At 31.2% G+C, this 20,872-nt stretch overlaps 1 protein-coding gene across 4 annotated transcripts in view; it reads right to left on the bottom strand.

Annotated features, from left to right (window-relative positions):
- Positions 1-20,872, bottom strand: part of LOC126858946 (protein phosphatase Slingshot) — a 121,905-nt gene that overhangs the window by 27,839 nt on the left and 73,194 nt on the right. For all 4 annotated transcript variants that reach the window (XM_050609695.1, XM_050609694.1, XM_050609696.1 and 1 more), the window contains 2 exons: positions 13,885-14,060; positions 5,719-5,784 (listed from right to left, as the gene is read on the bottom strand). In XM_050609695.1, coding sequence (XP_050465652.1) covers positions 5,719-5,784; positions 13,885-14,060 — 242 coding nt within the window. The remainder of the gene's footprint in view (positions 1-5,718; positions 5,785-13,884; positions 14,061-20,872) is intronic.

Raw genomic sequence — 20,872 nt, 5'->3', positions numbered from 1 at the left:
GAATTAAAGTATCACAAAATAGTATGTTTTTTTTAATATCTTCGTAAAAGAAAACAGTTGTAATTGATATTTTTCCTTATCTATGATAAAAATTTTTGATCGCAAATATGAAATCAACTGCAAAAATCAAAAAAAAAGAGTAATTTGAAAAAGAAAGAGAGAGACATAATATTTTTCTACAATTTTTACTAAATAATTTTTGAACAACTAAGTAGCTCTAAATTAAGTTTAGTACAAATATTTATTAGAGTTTTCTTAATGTATGTGAAAATTTTTATTTCGTTAATTTTTTCTTTGTCAAAATTGTAAATAAGAGCTACACGATTTTCCATAAGAATCAATACTAACTTTAAACTTAAATAATTTCCAAAGTTAAGAGAATGTATGAATAATCAGGTTTTACATAGATACTCAGAAAAAAATAGTAGAACAGTCTGGAAAATTTTCATGCTTTTGTAAATATTTGACACATACATCGCTAAAGAGAAGGCGTATTCGCGAATTCATCCACAGATCGACTAATTGAAGTCGTTCAAAGAATCTTTACACGGAAAATGTTGTGCGATCGAGGGAAAATAAAAAGTACACTTATACTGCTGGACATTCATCGCTATGACATCGCTACGACCTGAAAGCCTGTCTGACAAGTTGCACGAATCAAAACAAAAACTAAATCACGGATCGTCCGCTCATATGTAGGATAATAATGACAGGATAATAACTTTTATCTAGTAAAAATGTAAGAGATAGATATCTTATTATGTAATTATAAGATGTACATGTGTACGTCTTATAATTAGTGTACATCTTAACATAGCTTTAATTATATAATTTTTCGCAAAATACCTTTTTTTTTGTTTTAAAATATCCTTTAATATTTTCAGCATAATAAAAAAATTTATTATTATAGTTACACCTTATGTATATAAAAAGAAGAAGATAAGTGTGATCTCTGGCCAATATAAAATTTATTTATTAATATGGAATATATGCTCAGAGAGACATCTTTTCTTAATCTTTCTCTCTTCATTCTCTCATCAACTTCGTAAAATTAGCTAAACTTATGAAATCTTTCATATTTATGATGCAAGAACACATTAATTAATTTTGCAGTTCGTAAACATAAATATATAGATGGAGATACATATATATTTATAATAATTTTAAACACATAATTCATTGCTTACTGCTTATAAGAGCAAATGATCAAAGAGAGGATTTAAAAAAAAATTCCCTATCCCAATAAAATTTCATGAGAATTCTCTGATTTCTCCAGGTATAAAAAAGTTCTCTGAGAATTTCAGGTTTTTTTCCATGTTTTTTTCAGAGAGTAGATACCCTGAATGAAAAATAATTAAAGACAAACATCAGCATTCCTATGTGTATATTTATATCGTGTAGCAAAAAAGATATCGAGATTGTTGAACCAAGCTCGTCTATATTTCACACTTGACACCGAGAGACGACAAGTTTTAGAATCGGGGAGGAGGTTACCGTCTGTAACGAAAAAAGCTTTGAAGTCGAAGCGATATAAGTGCGTTCGTTCGCAATTACTTATATATGTGAGTCGCGTCTGCGAAGAGACCGACCACCCACACGAGCCCAACGGAAGCCAAAAGATCGCGGTTCCTTTATATATATCATCTTATACTTGAAAAAAAAAAAAAAAATTATAGAACAAGGGATCTACTTGCAACAGTAGACAATCTCTGTATTATACTAATGATGAGATGTAATTGAAACCGCAAATTTTGAAGCTAAATTCTTATAATCAATGCATCTCATTATATAATATCTATATCATATTTGTTATTTATATCTAATAATTAAAAGTAATTACGAATAAAATATTAATGTTACAGCAATACATTTATAACATACATATTACTTATAAATTTTAAATGCTAGTATCTGCTAATTGAATTTTTATATTCTAGAAATACTCCTCTCTCTCTCTCTCTCTCTCTCTCTCTCTCTCTCTTTTATTAATACTTCAATATATTATAAATATTAAAAGAAATGAGCTCTTATCATAATCCTCTCAATTTTTATATTATAAAAATATAATAAATAAAATTCTAATTCCAAAAAGTCTCGTAAGCAACATACATTATACATATAATTATAGAATAGAATTATTTTTAATATTATAAAACTTAACAAAATTAAATAATAATTCTTAGAACCACGTGAGCTCTTACGTAAAAAATCAAGCGGGAAAATATAGTTTCCTGTAAAAAATACGCACGCGGAAGCGACATGATCCCCGAAGGGGGTTTGTTTAGTATCACGCGCGACCACGTGGCAAAATTCGACAAAGAGTGACCATGCGTCGCGACGCGCCCATAAATGGCGCGGGCGATGGTCCATGGTCGTAACCAACCCCACCCCGGTGTGCGATGGTCGAGAGCAACGAGGCTTCTCCAAAAATAGGACGACGACGACGACGACGACGATGACGTTTCGACGTCGTCGACGTCGACGAGAAGGAGACCGACGATAGTCTCGACGTCTCGCGGCATTCGTCTCGTGATGTAAAACGCATTACGACGCATTATAATCAATCTTCGAAATGTGATAATTTTATAGTGAGACAAGCGTTTTCGTCGCAGCGGTTGATCCCTCGCGTAAATTTATATATGCAGGACATATTAAAAAAATTAATGCATTCATTCTTGTCGATTTTATTCAAAATTAATTAATAAATTATTGTCATTTTTAGTAAAGTTGAATTTTAAATATTAACTCGTAGAGAAAGGGAGAGAGAGAGAGAGAGAGAGAGTCATTTTTAAAAGCCTTTTTATTTCCACGAAAACGTACGGTTTTACTTTTAAACTCATTCTGTTTATTTTTACTTTTAAGTAAACTCATTCTTAATTTATATTTAATTGTAATAAAAATAAAGATTAAAAAAAAAAAACAGTAAAACTGACACAAAAATTTAATTTTTTTTTATCTTCTCTCTCTTTTTTTTTGATTAATAAAAAAATATTTGTAATACTATATTTTTCTTTTCATACCTTCCATTTCCAAAATTCGTGCTTATTGATCGCTGTTACTTCTTCCATACCGTTGCGAGAGCATCGTATCTCGAGACACGAGTGCATACAAACACGCAAATCAATTTGCGAATTAATCTATGCGTACACCTACGAAAATTCACACTGCGGCCGATATCAAAGGTGTTCGCGCCTACGCACGCCAAGCCGATCGCCGCTTTTACAAAAATCGACACGAGTTAACGCTAATGCATGTGGCGCACGAGATTGGAGGCAAGCCTATTTATAATCCAGGCACACATCGTCCAAGACACACGGCAGTGCCAGAAATAACAAATCTGAAGTCGTAGGTCACGCGAATACGACGAATAAGGAGATGACGCCTACTCTGATAGTCATTAGCCGATGTATTCAATTCAGATATGCAATATATGTGCTATAGAATAAACTTAGATAATTATTAAAATTAAGAAAAAAAGTGCGCTTATAATTTTTCTCATTATTTGTCAATTAATTTTTGATTAATTGAGAGAGTAGCAATCGAGATATATATATAAATTTTTCAATATCCAAATTGCTTTGTACATGTTTTAGTATGATTAAAATGAAATTTCGTTTCATATTTAATTGGTAATAATTAGCGACAAGCTATTTTTTATTACTTTATAAAATCTTCAATTATACGATTCGTTGTATATAAAATAAAAGGCGATCTTAATGTGAGTGAAAATTGAATATAATTTTTCCAGTGATCCAATTGGATGAAATAATTTCCGGACAATTTGCTGATTAAACAAAGCGACAATTCAACAGAGGAGACGATTGAATATAATCGATTCGTGTGGGAAGAGACGGCAGTGTTTTCGCCTGCACTGAAAAATACAATACCGGAAGAGGTTGGGCGGCCAAGAAAGTTCCTGCTGTCCAGTCGGGCAATTGTGATGTCGACCAATTAAGCCACGGCCCACGCCTAATTTTTCTTTTTCGCACCGCTCGCGAGCCCTCTTCCGCATCGATAACATCTTCGTCATCTTCCCACCCCCGAATGCATGCATCGCAGACTTCATTGCCGTTGTATTGGACATGTATTTATATATGTATGTACATGCATTGCGAAAGCATCGCACAATAGAAATTTTAAATAGACTATGATTTGACACACGGTATCCAGAACTCGATTGAAAACCATCTCGCTTGTTAAGCATGTATTATATGTTGTATGTCAAAATGTTGTTGACAAAAGCATAAATATTTCGTAGACTCTTCTACTCTTTTTTTCTGAATATCTCTACAAAATCAGAGCATAATACTCTTAACAGTTTGAAAATTATTTAAGTTTAAAGTTAGTATTGATTCTTATGGAAAATCGCGTATTGTAGGACTTGACAAATTTGACAAGGAAAAAAAATTGCGAATAAAATAAAAATTTTCACATATATTAGGAAAACTCTAATAAATATTTGTGCGAAACTTGATTTAGACCCACTTATTCGTTTAGAAGTTATTTACTAAAAATTGTAGACAAATATCATCTCTCTCTCTCTCTCTCTCTTTCTTTTTCAAATTTTTTTTCTTGTAATTTCATATTTACGATCAAAGTTTTTGTCGAAAAATATTAATTACAATTATTTCCTTTTACGAAGATGTTAAAAACCATATTATTTTGTGATACTTACATTTTTTTTATATAATCTAGATTTATTAACTTGATTTGTCAACCAGTGTAAACGTAAGAAACATATATTTTTTTTTTAATTTTGAGTTTTTTCCCATTGTTGTATAACCAAAATATTTTTAAATCATGTCAAAGAAAAATTCATAAACCAATCCATCTCGAGTATCAATTACAAGTTGCACGTTATCGAGATGTATTTATTTTCCTGTTATATTTATTTAATATTTTTATCCGATTTTTTTCTGAGAATATGGATTATGCAAAGCGAAAAAATTATTATCTACTTAATAAAAAATTTATTAAGTAAATTTATAAACATTTCTTTCTCTCATTTAATAATTTTACTTATTTCTACGTTTACGTCTGTGATGAATATTAATTCAAAGATAATTGGATGAAGAATTTCACTGTTCGCGTGTATGTCTGAAACTCTCTCGCGTTCGCTCGACGCATCTTTCGCGAACGACAATCGTCTCGGATCTCATCTGTCGTGTAATTACATCGACATTATCTATTAGCCACGGTTGTTAAACCTGCGACAATGATTCTTCTTTTCCAATTGCATAGCTCGCCTAGCGTAACCAACAAGATATCGAATGCTACAAGAGACAACGCTACATCGCGTGGTTCGCTGTTTGTTTCCTCATGAAAATATCAATATTAATCATCTTTGTACATCCAGCAAATAATCGATCAATTGTCCTTGAAAAACTATCAATCAAAAGATATCCGACAAAAGATATTTATATAAAAGTTTAATAATTCCTCAAAAGGGAAGAGAGAGAAAAAGAATCAAAATTATTTTATTTAACGAGCAGGAAAAAATGGAATAAAAATTCTGACATCATATATACAGTGTACTAAAATTAACGTTGTGCCTTACATCAGCGACTCTCCGCCAATTTAATATGAAAAGCTTATTCTATAGCACGTATTAAACAGCCGTTACGCAAAACATAAAAAAGTTTCAGTGCCGCTATTTTTTTTCGTTCCATTTTTACGCTGCTGCGAAACCAGTTTCGTTTATCAAAGATGCAGACTTACCACATGGCCTGAACGGACACCGGCTTGAAGATATGTTGACGGCCGCAAACGCTGACCTTGAAACCCCTGCAAAATAAGAAATCCGGAAATGAAATCGCCATGATCTTTAGGAACCATGTACTGAATAATGGTTATTCTTATATAAAGTATTGTTCCATTTTATCAATGAGACAGACAATAATACTTTGTTTTATAAGATGTTCTTATTTCATTTATTATATATTAAAATAACTTATAATTTAATAAAAAATAGCATAACATAAGAATAAAATAACATAAATGATGAATAATGAAATATTTTTTTTACTTCTTTCCTTGAAACTTGGAGTTTTAAAGATATGCGTCATATAAATCACATATACGGCATGACACTTGATTTAAGTTTTGTAAGAAATCTCTCATACTAGCGACTACGAAACCCACTTCCATGATTTGAATGTTTGAATTTTTTCAAAAATTTGATACGTCATTTTGAATCGTTGCATGCTCCATTCTAAATGAGTTGATCTCATTTTGTACTGTCACTTCTTGGAGATCCCCGTCGAAAAATATAACTCATGCAAAAGTATCAAAAATGCCTAATTTAGCAATTTTGACTAAGATTTCTGAAAAACTTGAGATACGCTATTTTTAGATTCCGAATCAACGATAAAAAATCTATCAAAAATAACTTGATAGAACTTAAGGCAAACAAAAGACCTCATTTTATCGACCAGTGTTATTAGGTGACACGAAAAGTGATTTTGACATTACTCGTTTTTACTAGAGTTCTTCTAAAAATATCTAAATATATAAACTAATTTTCTCCCAAAGCTGCTTCTATTATAAATTTGCTTCAATGTAGTTTTAACATAAGGGCAAATTAAAATATTCTTCTTGATTCAACATTGAATAGATTATCTGATGAGTGGTCAAAGTCATGATTTCGAACGATCGCCGCTTCAAAACTGCAATGGTAATGCAATTCTCTCGCGATTACGACATGAAAAGAGTGAGCGTGGAGGAAGAAACGCATAACCATTAATTACATATTATGTAAATGAGATCGCGCCGCGCGAGCATCGCGATTCGTAAATCGTTGCAGACAAGACTTCCGAGAAATCATTTTCGATTCCACGATCATCTTTTCCAGAAAGAAAACGGTACTCGCGTTCGTCATCGTCATCACATGTTATATGGAACCTCTTGAAAGTATATTTTCGTTCATATATGTATATAAATATTATAAAGACAAAATTAAATTTTATTTAATGTAGTCTGTCATAATATTAACATGCCCATAGTTTTTGACTTGCAAACAATCAAAAATTAACTTTGAAAAACTGGTAAAAAAATTTAATTTAATTAAAAATTAAATTTTTATAATATAGTTACGTATATATATTATTTTATAATAAAAATTATATTGTATTTGAATAGATGCACAATATATTGCATCTAAATATATGTGTAAAGTATAATAACACAATTAATTCAACACACAAAAATAATATAAATATACGAATAAGATTTTGGCAAAAATTTTGTCATTTTATAACATTTTATTATAAAACTTTCATCTAATAAATCGGTTGACATTTGTTTCTAATAATTTAAACACATATATTTGATACTTTTAAATTGTTTGTGCATACAGTTGGTTGTGCGAAAGCAGTTAGCAATGCAGTAAGGCATGATTCCAAAATTTGCGCTTTACGCAACCAAACTGCTCGCGATAAATTGCAATTACGTAAGCGATCAAATAACAGAAGAAGAATTATATCAATCGCCGCAGCGAGCGTTAAACGCGCAATCGCGAACAGTTACGCAAAAATGCCTCGCGGTTCGGAATTTCAGTATGTTGCACACAACAGCATCGAAGATTCATGTACAGATCTCTTACTCTCTGGAGGAGGAGAAAAAAGGAACAGAAAAAATACAATCTCTCTCCGAAATTACCCGGCTCGCACCGTTATCATGCGCATCGTAAAGCGAATGCCCTCCTTCCTCTGCTTTCGGATCGTAATTCGTCTCTCTCGCCGATTACAGTTACCCTCTACAAAATCCAACAGACGAATTTTATGGCTGGTTTTCTGCTTCCTCGAGATTGCATCGATCGAAAAATTGAACCACATGGAGTAAAAAAAAAAAAGAAAGTTTCTCGGCTGAGATTTCGATACAGCATTGTATCGCTCTACAACACTCTTATAATAACATCATAATTTAATGTTTTTCGATTTTATAAATTATTACAGGGTGTTTACTTAAAGTTTGTAAAGAATTCCCTAATTTTTCAGGTATTTTTGTTCAAAATTTCAGGTAAAGAAAATATTTTGATGCAATTTCCTATAAGTTTTTTTATTATACGGGTTCTCTAATCTTTCTCACTCATATAAAGGAAAAACACAAAGTTATTTAAGTATCAAGTATTAAATTTACAAATGTACTGAAAAAAACTGAATAGCTTTTGATATGATAAAAATTTTTAATTTGTATAATATTTTCATATTTAATTATTAAAAATTAAAATAAAGAAAATATGCTGTAATATTTTGTTAAGATATTGAATATATAAACACAGATAAATATATATTTATAATATATTTTTAAACACATACTTCACAACTTGGCTTATAGGCAGATTGTCTATTGCTTACAATACAAGAGCAAAATTATCAAAGAAAAAATTTTTAAAAAATTCCTTCAGAATTCCCTGATTTCTTCAGATACAAAAAAATTTCCTGAGAATTTTCCTGGGAATAGACATTCTTGATATTGGAAAAACCTATTTAGATTTTACGTAAGATATATATATGTAATAAGATTTTAAAATAAAAAGACCAATTTTTAGAAATATCATAGATGAATATAATTATCTTATTTGAGTTTTATGTTGAATTTTATGCAAAATAAAAAATTAAAAAAAAAAATAATTTTTCTTATATATTGAATCGTGATTAGATTGTGTGACGTTAATAAATTTTGAAAAAATAAAATGCATCATGAAGGTTTAATCTGTTTGATTGATGACCAAAACTGAGTCAGCTGATTTGATTTTACTAACGCCGCGTAGATTCCAAAATTAAATTTATAAAAATCTGCTTAAATTGTGCGTTATGAAAAATGAACGCAAGCTTTCGCAATCATTTCGTTTAATTTGCTCTCTGGCACATGTAATTTACCGAATACAGTCGGTTGCGCTTTATGCGTATGTCAATAAGATACTATCATGAAGCCGATGAACCGCGGCCGTTACGGCATTGAACATGTTAACTAACAGGTCAACTAAATTTTCTTTATCTATACTTGGTATACTTCATTATATGTAGTTATAAGACAGTAGCCTAGAAAGAGACAGAGAGTGGCTGGCTCGAGATTAAGTAAGCCAAGACTGTTGCGCTGCAACCGGCGACAAACATAGCGTTTCAAATCGACCGATCGAGAAAGCGAGCGATTCCGAGGGAATCCGCGCGACTCTAATGGGCGGAAAAGAACTCTAGCGAGTTCTCGCGACAGCCGCATCGAGAGGAGGAGAGACGCCGAGGAGAAAGAGCCGTAGACGAAGAAGAGAGATGATCGTCCGCGCCTCGAGGGTCATCGACATCGTAGGAACGCGAGCTGACCGGCGTTCGCGCTCATTTTCTTTTCCTGTACCCGGAGAATCCTTTTCTTTCTCCTTTTCCCTTAGTCACGCATATCTCCGCCTGTCCGTCTGTCCATCCGTCCCTTCATCGTTAATTTCGCGAGAATCGCTCGTCCGAGAGCGAAGGCCAGCCCCGCAGCGCGCATCGCCCAGTCAATGTGCTTCCGCGTGGGTGGACTTTTCGCGCCCGCGACGATCGGGAAAAGCCATGGACAAAGTGTCGACCCGGTCTTCTCTAATCGCGTGAAAAACTGCAAGCTTCGAGAGACCGTTCCAGACGCCACAGAGATCGTTTTGTTGGTTTATTAACGTCGCCGTTGACACGAAAATTCTACGGTTATTAACCCTTTCACTGCGACATTCCGATATATCGGTGCCTCGACTGTCGTTTTAGATTATAAAACTGTTATCTCTGTGTTCTTATAGTAGATAGCTATCAATAAATAGAGATCATGTATTATGTCGACGAGAAAAAATAATCATGTAAACAATCATTATTTTATGTAATTTTATCTCTACGCAGATTAGCACTTTCAGCCTGGCATTTTATGCAACATTTCTCCTAAGTGCTCAGAATCTCAGAGTTCTCTTAATATAAAAAAATTATTTCAAGAAATAATTTATAAAATTGTATTAAAAATATATTTTCTCACAATTTTTGGAAAAAATTGCATAAAAGGTAACACATCTCCGATTTTACCGTCACTTAAATATGTTGGAGAAAAAGTTCTTCGGAATAATTCCCCGAAAGAAATAAAAGAAGGACGAGATTGATTTAGAAGATATAACAAATTGAAGTTTGATAAATTAAAGTTTATATAATAATAATTTTTTTATTGAAAAAGGCTGTTTATGATATTTATATATGGGTAGAGGAAAGGCGGAGCCTCTCCCTCAGCACCTCCATCTCGAAAAAATTCTAATTTAATCCAAACCTATTTTCAGTTTTAAAGGGTTGGATTAAATTAGAATTTTTTCGGAGGTGCAGGGGTTCCGCCCCTCCTCCGCTCATGCATTCAATAAATAATATTTTTCAAAATATGAGTCAGAAATTCATATAGTCCCACGTTGAAAGCGTTAACGAACTGCGAAAAATAGATGAAATCGATTATTGACAAAATATCCATGATCCGTACTTATCCTATGAATGTAAACAAACACTTTTTCCACGGCTTTTTCCGCAACAAATACAACGTACACAAATTTTTATTTTTCCTACAATTACTTTATAATACCTGAGAAAAAACATTAAAACTGCAAAACTTTAATTTATTCTATTTTCTAAACCAATGCCGTCCGTTTATTTCTTGCAGGAAATTACTCAAAAGAATCTCCCCTAACATATTTAAGTGGCGATAAAATCGGAAATGTGTTATCTTTTATGCTGCAGTTTTACTCAATTTTTTTCCTAAATTTTCAACTATCCAAATAAGTACAAATGCACAATTATTTTAAATTTCATTGTTCATTGATAAAAAAACATACATATTTTCTGTATACATTATAGCAAATGATTTGATTGATTAAATCAAATCATCAGTATAATCTTTCTATTGTTGATATCAAAATTGTCTCGAGTAATATAAATAATTCTGTATTTAAAATACAGAAATATATTTTCTTACAATTATATTTTTCATTAATTTGAGATCAATTTTAATTAACATTAAACTTTGTACTTAACTTTCTATTTATAACAAGCTTGTCTCTCTTTTTGAAGATGTGTGTGTGTGTGTGTGTGTGTGTGTGTGTGTGTGTATGGTTCACACATTGTAATATTGCGGTAGATGCAGTAGACAGTAGACAATCATGCTGAATTGTACAATTTGACTTGGCGTCTCGATTTCGCAAGTTATGTCGTGACCTTCCATCGCACAACCTTGGTACTCACCTGTCAAGTGCCTTGCTCCCTAACACGCGTGTTGCCTTACGGTAATGCGCTCCATTTCCCTACGCCCGAGAGAGCGGTGGCGACCTTCGCTCTTAATCTTTACGAAGGAGGTGTTATATATTATGTCGAGTAGGTTGCAATGAAAACGCGCAATTGATTATGCGAGAGAAAGAGAGAGACTTTACAATAGTAGTTTACAAAAAAATATAAATTTTCCCGCTCTTCTACCTGAATCGTATTAAAATTCCAAAGGAATGCCCAAAGTCCATCCTGTATACTTTGAGACATTTTTACAGACGCAGATATTGAATAAGGCGCCACAATAATGTGACGTAAAAAAAAAAATTATAATTATAATATATAATTATTATATAATTAAATTGTTATTATATAATTAATTATGTAATAAATTAAATTTTTTCCATACTTCTTCGAACAAAACTTACACTTTGAAAACGGGAGAAAGAAGGAATGAAAATGCTTATGCATATATGCATAAGCATTGTCTACGTGGGTTGCGTTGTCTACATTATAGTAATACGGGTAAGCAGATAATATACAAAGTCTACACGCACACACTCACAGTGTATCGCTGTCTACGCCCACTAATACTCTCCTTTCATTTCATGTCATGTATGCAGCCGCTGCCGACATTCGGCTAATTATCAGTACAACTAATTCAGTCTGAACGTCTGGCGAGCTGTGGCAGTGAGTCATTTTAAAGTGGAGGGAATTAGACAAGTTGGCACAGCCGTTAGAAAGCGTACACTAGCGTGCTTTGAAAATATTTGTTGATCGATCCTGTTGCCGGATATAAAGCAGCGCAATGTCAGCGTCACGTCTGAATCATCGGAAATTTCAATCAGATAGAATGTATTCGATCTACATGGAATGTCTCGAAAGAGAATCTTCTTTATATCCAGACACTAATTTTTTTATTAAAAAATTTAACTTTGATAAAAGATACTTGAAAATAAACTTTATATGTATATATTATATATAATTGTTTTTTTTTTATATACTTAATAAATTTTATAGAAAATATTATCGCGCGAGTGTATTTAATATAAAAATATAAAGTTCTAAAGCGCACATAATATATACGAGCATAAAAATGAAAATGAAATTTTATCTTCACTTAATTTCACATAGTTTTTATATCATGAAAAATGTCATTTTTAAAATCCAAGATATTTAACATTAAAAACGCACTAATTAATATTTTATGGCAGAATATCTTATATAAGTACAACAGATTTACATTCTGCGTTTATAACCATAAGAAAATAAAAAGTTAAAGGTAAAGAGATTTTATAAAAGATATAATTGCCTATTTAATGTAAAAAATTACAAAACTCTAAAACGCGCGTAATATATACAAGCATAAAAGTGTTGAATAATAAAATTTTATCCTCTATTAATTTCAAATGGTTTTCGTGCCAAGAGAAATTTTATCTATAAAATCCAATGTAAAAAATGTTTAATATTAAATATTGGAAACGCACTAATTAATAATTTATAGTAGGATATCTGATATAATTATTACAAATTTTTAATCTACGTTTTCCATACGAAAATGTCCATAAAAAATTAAAGAGAAAAAAAAAAATAAATATTCTAAATGTCAATAATTTTTTTAACGTAGATAAGATGGATAATAATTTTTTTTTCTTATCATTAATTATATATACACATTAATATTTTTACAATAAAAAGTTTCATACGAGATATACCCACGGTACGATCTGTGACAAAACCAACAATTAATCTAACTGTCATTTAATTGTCTGCAATTTCAGAGAAGGATGACATCTGATACCAAAGTCACCATACGGTATAACATTACGTTTTGTTGCATTTGCAAATGCATATTCACACTATGACGTAATAAAATGACGATGTTTATCCGCAGTTATTGTGCATGGACATTCCTGCTTTAATACAATATCCTTTTACTTTTTGTTTTATGATATATATATATTTATGTATTTAAATTCCATATCATAAACAAACGTGAAAATTTATAATAACATCTAATGAAATTTCTCAAATAACATCTTATTTTGACGTTTAAAAAAAAATTAATGGACTCCTGTAAAACATGATAATCTTGTAAATCATGATAATATATATATATATATATATATATATATATATATATATATATATATATATGATTATAGATCATGTTTTACAAGTCCAATTTTTTTTTAAACGTCAAAGTAAGATGTTATTTGAGAAATTTCATTAGATGTTATTATAAATTTTCACGTTTGTTTATGATATGGAATTTAAATACATAAATATATATATCATAAAACAAAAAGTAAAAGGATATTGTCCTACATAATTAGAGAATTATTATCCTTTCATATATATATAGCAAATTCAAATAAATTCTGAACCACTCCTTATAAAGATATAAGCTAATTATTCAATATCTCATTACAGTAGATAATTAATTATACAACAAATAATAAATAAAAATAAAAAAATAAACTATTCGTACGAGTAATCACTGAGATGCTCTAATTGCTGTGATTACAGAAAGTAAAGCAAGATCATATTAATGTTCTTCGCGATGTGAAAGCGTAGAGATAGTGATAAAAAAAAGGAAAAAAAAGGAAAAAAAAAAAAAACAATCTCGACTTACCCGTCGCCATCGAGAGTGATAGCGGTGTCGGCCAAAACTCGAAGCACGAGACCGACTGTCGCCCTGGCGTGACAATCGATACCGAGAAGGCAGCTCTCCTCGTCCTGCCTTCCCGTGCAGGAGACGACGACAAGGTATCGCGTCCTTCCTGGATGCACCGACTCCAGTTTCACGGCCTGAAAGAAAAACACGGAAGAGTCTCCGATTACTTATGGCCGTTCTTTTTTTTTTCTTTAATCACGGCTCGCCGATGTGTCAAAGTACCGTTTGGGAATCAGAGAACGTCTTAGCTTAAGTCTCTTGGTAATCGCAAAAATTAAAATACATAAGTTATTTGAAATATCTTCGCAAATTACAATATAATATAATTGCGACAAAGTTTTTGTTTCAAAAGAGTAAGAACGAGCTAAACCTAATTTTTCATTGTAGGGATTCTTCTTTTTTGAAAAAAAAAAGATTTCATACAAAAAAAAGAATCTTTACAACAAAAGTTTTTAAAATATCTTTGTTTGGTGCTGTATTAGATCGCAAAAATAAATATAAATATTTCAAAGATATATATATATATATATAATAACTTCATATTTCCAATGTCTCACTGAATTTACTCAATACTTCTGAACACGCTTATTTCGAAATGCAAATAAAGGATTAATGAGAAAAATCAAGGTAATGTAAAATAATTTAAAACATACTTAGAATTCCCCGGATAAAATCCCATACGGAATTCCGACAGTTAAACAATTAGACGGATCCGTTCAATGCAATAATTCGCTCGCTCGATTAAACGCGAGCCTATCATTCGCGGTGATCTCTTGTAACGAGCGGTTAAAAGTTTCGCCGCGAACGACGCATTCGATGCTCCGAAACGGACTGTTTAATTACTTTCACCAATCTCTTATCTCGCGAATTCAGTTACGGCTAGATGGAAGAGAGATAGCCTGCGTGAAAGAAACGACAGAGATTACGGGAACGTGATTGCAAACGCATTTCGCACGAGTACGGCCAATGAGATATCGCCAATTTCCAATTTCTCGGACGAGATTCTTCGAGAACACGTTGCACTTGTTCGCACTGATTACTGAGAGGAGTGTGTCCACTTTACGGGTCGTAATTCCACATTGTGTTGCGAGTGCAACGACTGGAGCGCGGCCGGTAGGCGTCGACCATGCATTTTTACGATATACATATAATGCGGCAATTAACGCTTCCGCACTCCCCAAGGAAGAATCCCGACCGCGATAATACAGACCGGATTTCGTCGGCGATTACATCTCGGCGGATACGATTTTTCTCGAGGAAAAAAAGCAATAAACCCGCTAATCGTCCACCGGCGCATTCGTGCGTAACGCAAAACGCATTCGCGAGCGCTAATAGATGATAAGTACAGGGTTAATTAGCCGAGGCTAATTAAGTTTCAATACTTCGAAACGAAAACAGCCAATATGCTTCTACGAATTGGAGCGGAAAGAAGAAAATATACTTGAAAAGATCTCTTTTTATTTCCCATTCAAGAATGGATGACGGTAATTGTTTTTGTCATTTTCGTATAATTTTGTATTTTCTTATGTATTTCTATTCTTTATATAATTGTATCCAATATATCTCATAAAAAAATATTAACGTATAATATAAAAAATATTGACATGAAATATAAAAAAAATATATTTAAAAAAAAAAAAAATATATACGCAAGTTTTGTGTTGCTTCGCGTTTTAAATAAAATGTTTAATAAATATATTTCTAAAGAATGCAAATGATAAATAAAAAAACTTTCCCACAAAATTAATTATAATTAAGCTTTTATATGTTTTATGAATTTTGTTCATTATACTCAGATCATCAAATACATCAAATACATCATAAATACAAAATAAAGTGTTAAAAGAACAATTAGAATTAAAATAATCCTATATGCACAATATCAAAAATACATTACAAAACATAATAACAGAAGAATAAGATAATATAAACATAATATCGCAAATAAAATAAAATACAATAATCAAGAAAATTTAAAAAATATAGGAATGCTCTGAATTAAAGATATTTTAGTTGTACAATAGTAGCAAAAAACTATCAAAATTAAAAAAAAAAAAAATTACGCTTATACTGTTTTAATAAGTAAATAAATCTGAATTATAAAAAAAAAATTAAAATATCACAAAATGATATAGTTTTTAACGTTTTTGTAAAAGAAAATAATTGTAATTATTATTTTTCCTAATTTATGACAAAAACTTTTGATCGTAAATATCTCTTGAAATCAACTGCAAAAGAACCAATAATTTGCCGAAAGAGAAAAAAAAGGAGCGAGAGAGATATATTTTTCTAAAATTTTTAAATTTATGAATAACTTTTAAACGATTAAGTGGATCTAAATCAAGTTTCATACAAATATTAAGTATTCTTAATGTGTGTGAAAATTTTTATTTCGTTGACAATGTATTTTCTTTACCAAATTTGTCAACAAGTGCTACATGACGCGATTTTCCATAAGAATCAATACTGATTTTTTTTTTTTTTAAACCGAAATAATTTCGAACCATTCCGAGAATTGTGCACAGGTTTTGCACATATATTTTGATACTCAGAAGAAATGGTAGAATAGTCTACGAAATTTTCATGCTTTTGTCAATGTTTTGACATATGACATTTACATAAACATTTACGTCATTACACGTATCTATCCAACAATTAAGAAAAATTTCAGAATCCTACATGGCGCATTTACAACATGTGCAACTCGTGACATTGAACATTTTCCATTTGTTTCAGAAAGGAGGAAGTAGCCGATTAATGTAATCACGATTTGTCGCTGAACCGTTTCGCCCGTTCCGTTATTAATCATCGAGCGGAACGATTTCCCGATTAATAACGCCACGATTACGCGATGATCCGTTCATCCGTGCGCGAGCGTGTCTTTGGAAGGCGACACGCCACGAAATTATAGGAGAAAACCTCCGGATCTATGAGAAAGAGAGAGTGAGGAAATGGCGAAAGTCTCGTCGGAAACGGCGAAAAGGGAAAGGCGGAAAGTAGTTGATATAAAAGTTGGCCTTCAGACAGTCAGATATCAACTATTAATTATAAACAATAATAATTAGAAAACATTTCTCGCTGACACGGCGCTGTCCGCGACAGTCTCATTTTCATTATCATCATTATTATTATTATTATAGTCGCGAATCGTTCTCTCCTTGCGAGAGAAACACGTATGCCATTTCGCGCAAATTATAATAAAAATTGCAAAAAGCAGCAATTTTTAACGTTGAATAGGTCTTAAATGCCGAGGAAATGTGGTTATTTGATATATGTTGTGGACACTTGCATTTCCAGGCCCACAATTATGAGTAGTTAACCTCAATGAATAGATAATTAGCTAATTTATGTTCCTTATAAGACACGACAGACCACATGTTTCCTTCCGCAATTACAATAATTACGACAAGAAAAATGAAATGAATAAAATTAAAACAACATTTTTTAATCTAATAATTGAAGCTCAGAGAAAAAAAAATATATATATATATTTTACAATTTTTTTCTATGTGATGTAAAAACATAAGTATGTGTGTCGTGTGTATGTTTATTTCTTCAAAGTCTGAAAATTTAAGACTAAGCCAAGAACAAGGAATTAATACCTTTTTCATATAAATGTACTGATTATGATAAATTGATCGAAACAAAACACATTAAAAGATTTTTAACAAGTCTTGTTTTCAAATCATCACAATTTCTCAAATCGTCTGTCTAGCATTTCGCTATCCATTCATCTATTCTGATTATTACGATCCAATAATCAGCCAACGAGCAACACGGCTTCTGTCTATCAATCACACATTCTATTGCGCAAAAAGGTCGAATATCAAATCAATCAAGCTGCAATTAACACGATTCGAATTTCTAGTTGCTACCTAAAGCAATTGAAGCTATAAATTTTCAAATATGTTAAATTAAAAGATTATTTAAGAGAACTTTCAAAAATCTAAACATCAAAGAATAGATATCATATATACACACTCTTTTTCGCATATATATTTTATTATAAAAGATAAATTTAATAAAGATATAGAATAAAAATATTCAATAAAAATATAAAATAATAAAAAAAATTTAGTAATTATTATTAAAATAAAATGTTATTTCATTATTGCATTAATCTCTTAATTTTGTTAATCTTTAAATCTCAACAAAAGCGTCTATTAAACTCTTTAATTATAACGAGAAATTTAAAAAATCATAACTCAAATATCCTCTTAATAATGTATCATTATACATTATCACAGTAAATAATTTTTTGAATATTACATAATTAATATTAGAATATTTCTCTAGTATAAGAGCGAAGAATATTATTGGAAAAATATTATTATATTAGCTGCGCTACTTCAACACAATTGCTTGACCAATTTTCAAATCACAATAATATAGTAAATAGACAAGTAAAAGTCTAAAGATTTTTATGTTTTATATGTGAAACAAATAATTTTTCTGACGCTTGGCACGTTAAAACTTTCTGACTTCAATTAAAGCGCGCAGATCTCGCGAAGATCTTCAATGCAAAAACGCTTTAAAATTAACGTATCCGCGGAACGTAGCATGAAAATTAAACGACATGATGGCGAGAAAATCTTGATGGCAGAATAACATGCCATTACAGGTAGCGAATTATGAGGATCCGCGGTGCGGTTGACAATTAAAGCCAATCAATTTCGCTTTGACAACGTCCCATATAAACACGCCGGCGTGCTATCTATGACAATCTATGATAATTATCGTACTTTTCATCGTCTAAAAAACAAGATTAAGGCACTCGAGCATCGGGAACGAGAGTGAGTTACTTTTACCACAATGTGCATTATTTCGCATTTCTCTCGACATTTTCAATTGTGTTAATTAAATTAACTGAAGAATAAGATTTCTCGATTTGAAATTTCTTCAATCTAATTTATAACATTAAAATTAAGATTCGATAAAATTCCCGAGGTGTAAAATTCCCTGAGGCAAAACTGAGGTGAAATAGAAGATACCTGGATCATCTCCTTCCCTCTTCCTTCTCTTTTTTTATACAAGCATCGCATGATATATCGAACACGTGTCAGCCTATACGATCCGAGATGTATGAGATTAGAAGAGAGATGTATATAATATATATATAAGATGATTCGCCTTAGGAATCGTGTCTCGAATCGCGATGGAAAGAAAGTCGAAACTAAAAGTCGAACAACGATTAGATTTACATATATCGACTGTCATAAAGTATGCAACAGCGTTCTCATTTTCATGAATTGTTCTCGTACGAAATTAGAAACACAAAATTCAGATATTTAAGTGCGATCGCGTTAAATACTTAATCTTTATGGTGTGTTTCGTTAGTAATTAGTCCTCGTAATTAATTAAATAAATAAATAATTATATATATATATATATATATATATATATATATATATATAGAGAGAGAGAGAGAGAGAGAGAGAGAGAGAGACATATATAATTAATATAAAATTATAAATAATATTCGACCTCTTTCCTCGCAATTAGAGATATTATTTACTATGTTATATTTTAAAAGCTCTTTTTAACAAAAATTGTTAAAATTAATTAAGCATGCATATAATTTAATCTATTTTTATCACACAATTTTTTATACTTATTGTTTGACAATAATTAAGTATACAAATTATTAGATTATGCATATCTAACATATGCTCTATAATATACAGAGTGCGGCATTTAAATTAGTACATTTAAGTATCATAAAAATAAAGTATTTTATAAAAAAAAGTTTCAAACAAGTATTATTGATAAAATTGTCGAAAATTGAATATTTTATAAAATATTTTATATATTTTATATCAAAATATATCAGATTAACAAGAAGATATAAAATAACTCGAAAAATACTTAATGAAAAAATACTTTATAATTTTGAAAAGATATCAAGAAGGGCTATAAGAATATGAAATAAGAAATAAAAGTTTCTAATTGAAAGAATAAAGTTGACCTTCAAGTTACCTTTAAAACGTCCACCAAATTAAAATTAAATAATGCTATTCTCAGCACCCTGTATATTTATCCTTTATTCATCCTTTTATTATAGTATATTTTTATGTATAATATTTTATGTATAACATTTTTCTCTTTATACACCACACACATACGTACTACAGTTTTTGATTGTCGTTTCCAAATAAACTAATAACACTTTTATATTAAATTAACTTATATTATTCATTTTTAATAACACATTAGTTTACATATCTATTATTTAAATTGAATTTATATAATAAATTATTCCAAAAAATATAATTAAAAATATAATTTGAGAAAAGTAGAATTACAAAGTGATTGAGAATCACTGACTTCTGTAAGCGAAGAAACTGGTACCTCCGACACCGCACGTGTGATTTTATTTAGGTCACGTGACACCAAAATTACAGTCTACATCGTGGTTGCGTGCTTCGTCTCGGGGGTCCACTTTCAGCCGTTTAATCTCTCAGAGGAGTTTCTCACTACAATGCCTAAACGAGATAATCGTTATCGAAAGCTGGAAAGGATTCTAAAGGGGAATCGTGTGGCGTACAAGAGGAAGAGTCCAGGTACGCCCGGGGTATAACTCGTAGTTAAGAGTACGATAGCATCTCCAGACGGTCATTTCTCCTGCTGCACTCAGTCCGTACAGTGCATCGAAGAAAAGCACACGGGATAGAAAGAGAAAGAGAGATAGATAGAGAGAGAGAGGGGAGAGAGAGAGAGAGAGAGAGAGAGGACTCGCCTACGAATATATCCTCGGTCATTTTTCGCAAGAACGGCCTTGAAGAGGGCGGCTCAAGATTAACGTGTGAGTCGAGTTAGCCAAGGTCGCGTTTGCCAGATTTCTCAGCCAAATTTCATTGGTCTCTTTTTACGTGGATGACTTTTCAATTTAGATCATTAATTATTCGCTTGAAACATATTCTAGGGATGTAAAAAAAAAACTTTTTTC

The sequence above is a fragment of the Cataglyphis hispanica genome, chromosome 2 (genome assembly GCF_021464435.1).
Source record: "Cataglyphis hispanica isolate Lineage 1 chromosome 2, ULB_Chis1_1.0, whole genome shotgun sequence".
NCBI lineage: Eukaryota > Metazoa > Arthropoda > Insecta > Hymenoptera > Formicidae > Cataglyphis > Cataglyphis hispanica.
The sequence above is the reverse complement of the archived record's forward strand: the minus strand, read 5'-3'. Positions and strand labels throughout refer to the sequence as shown.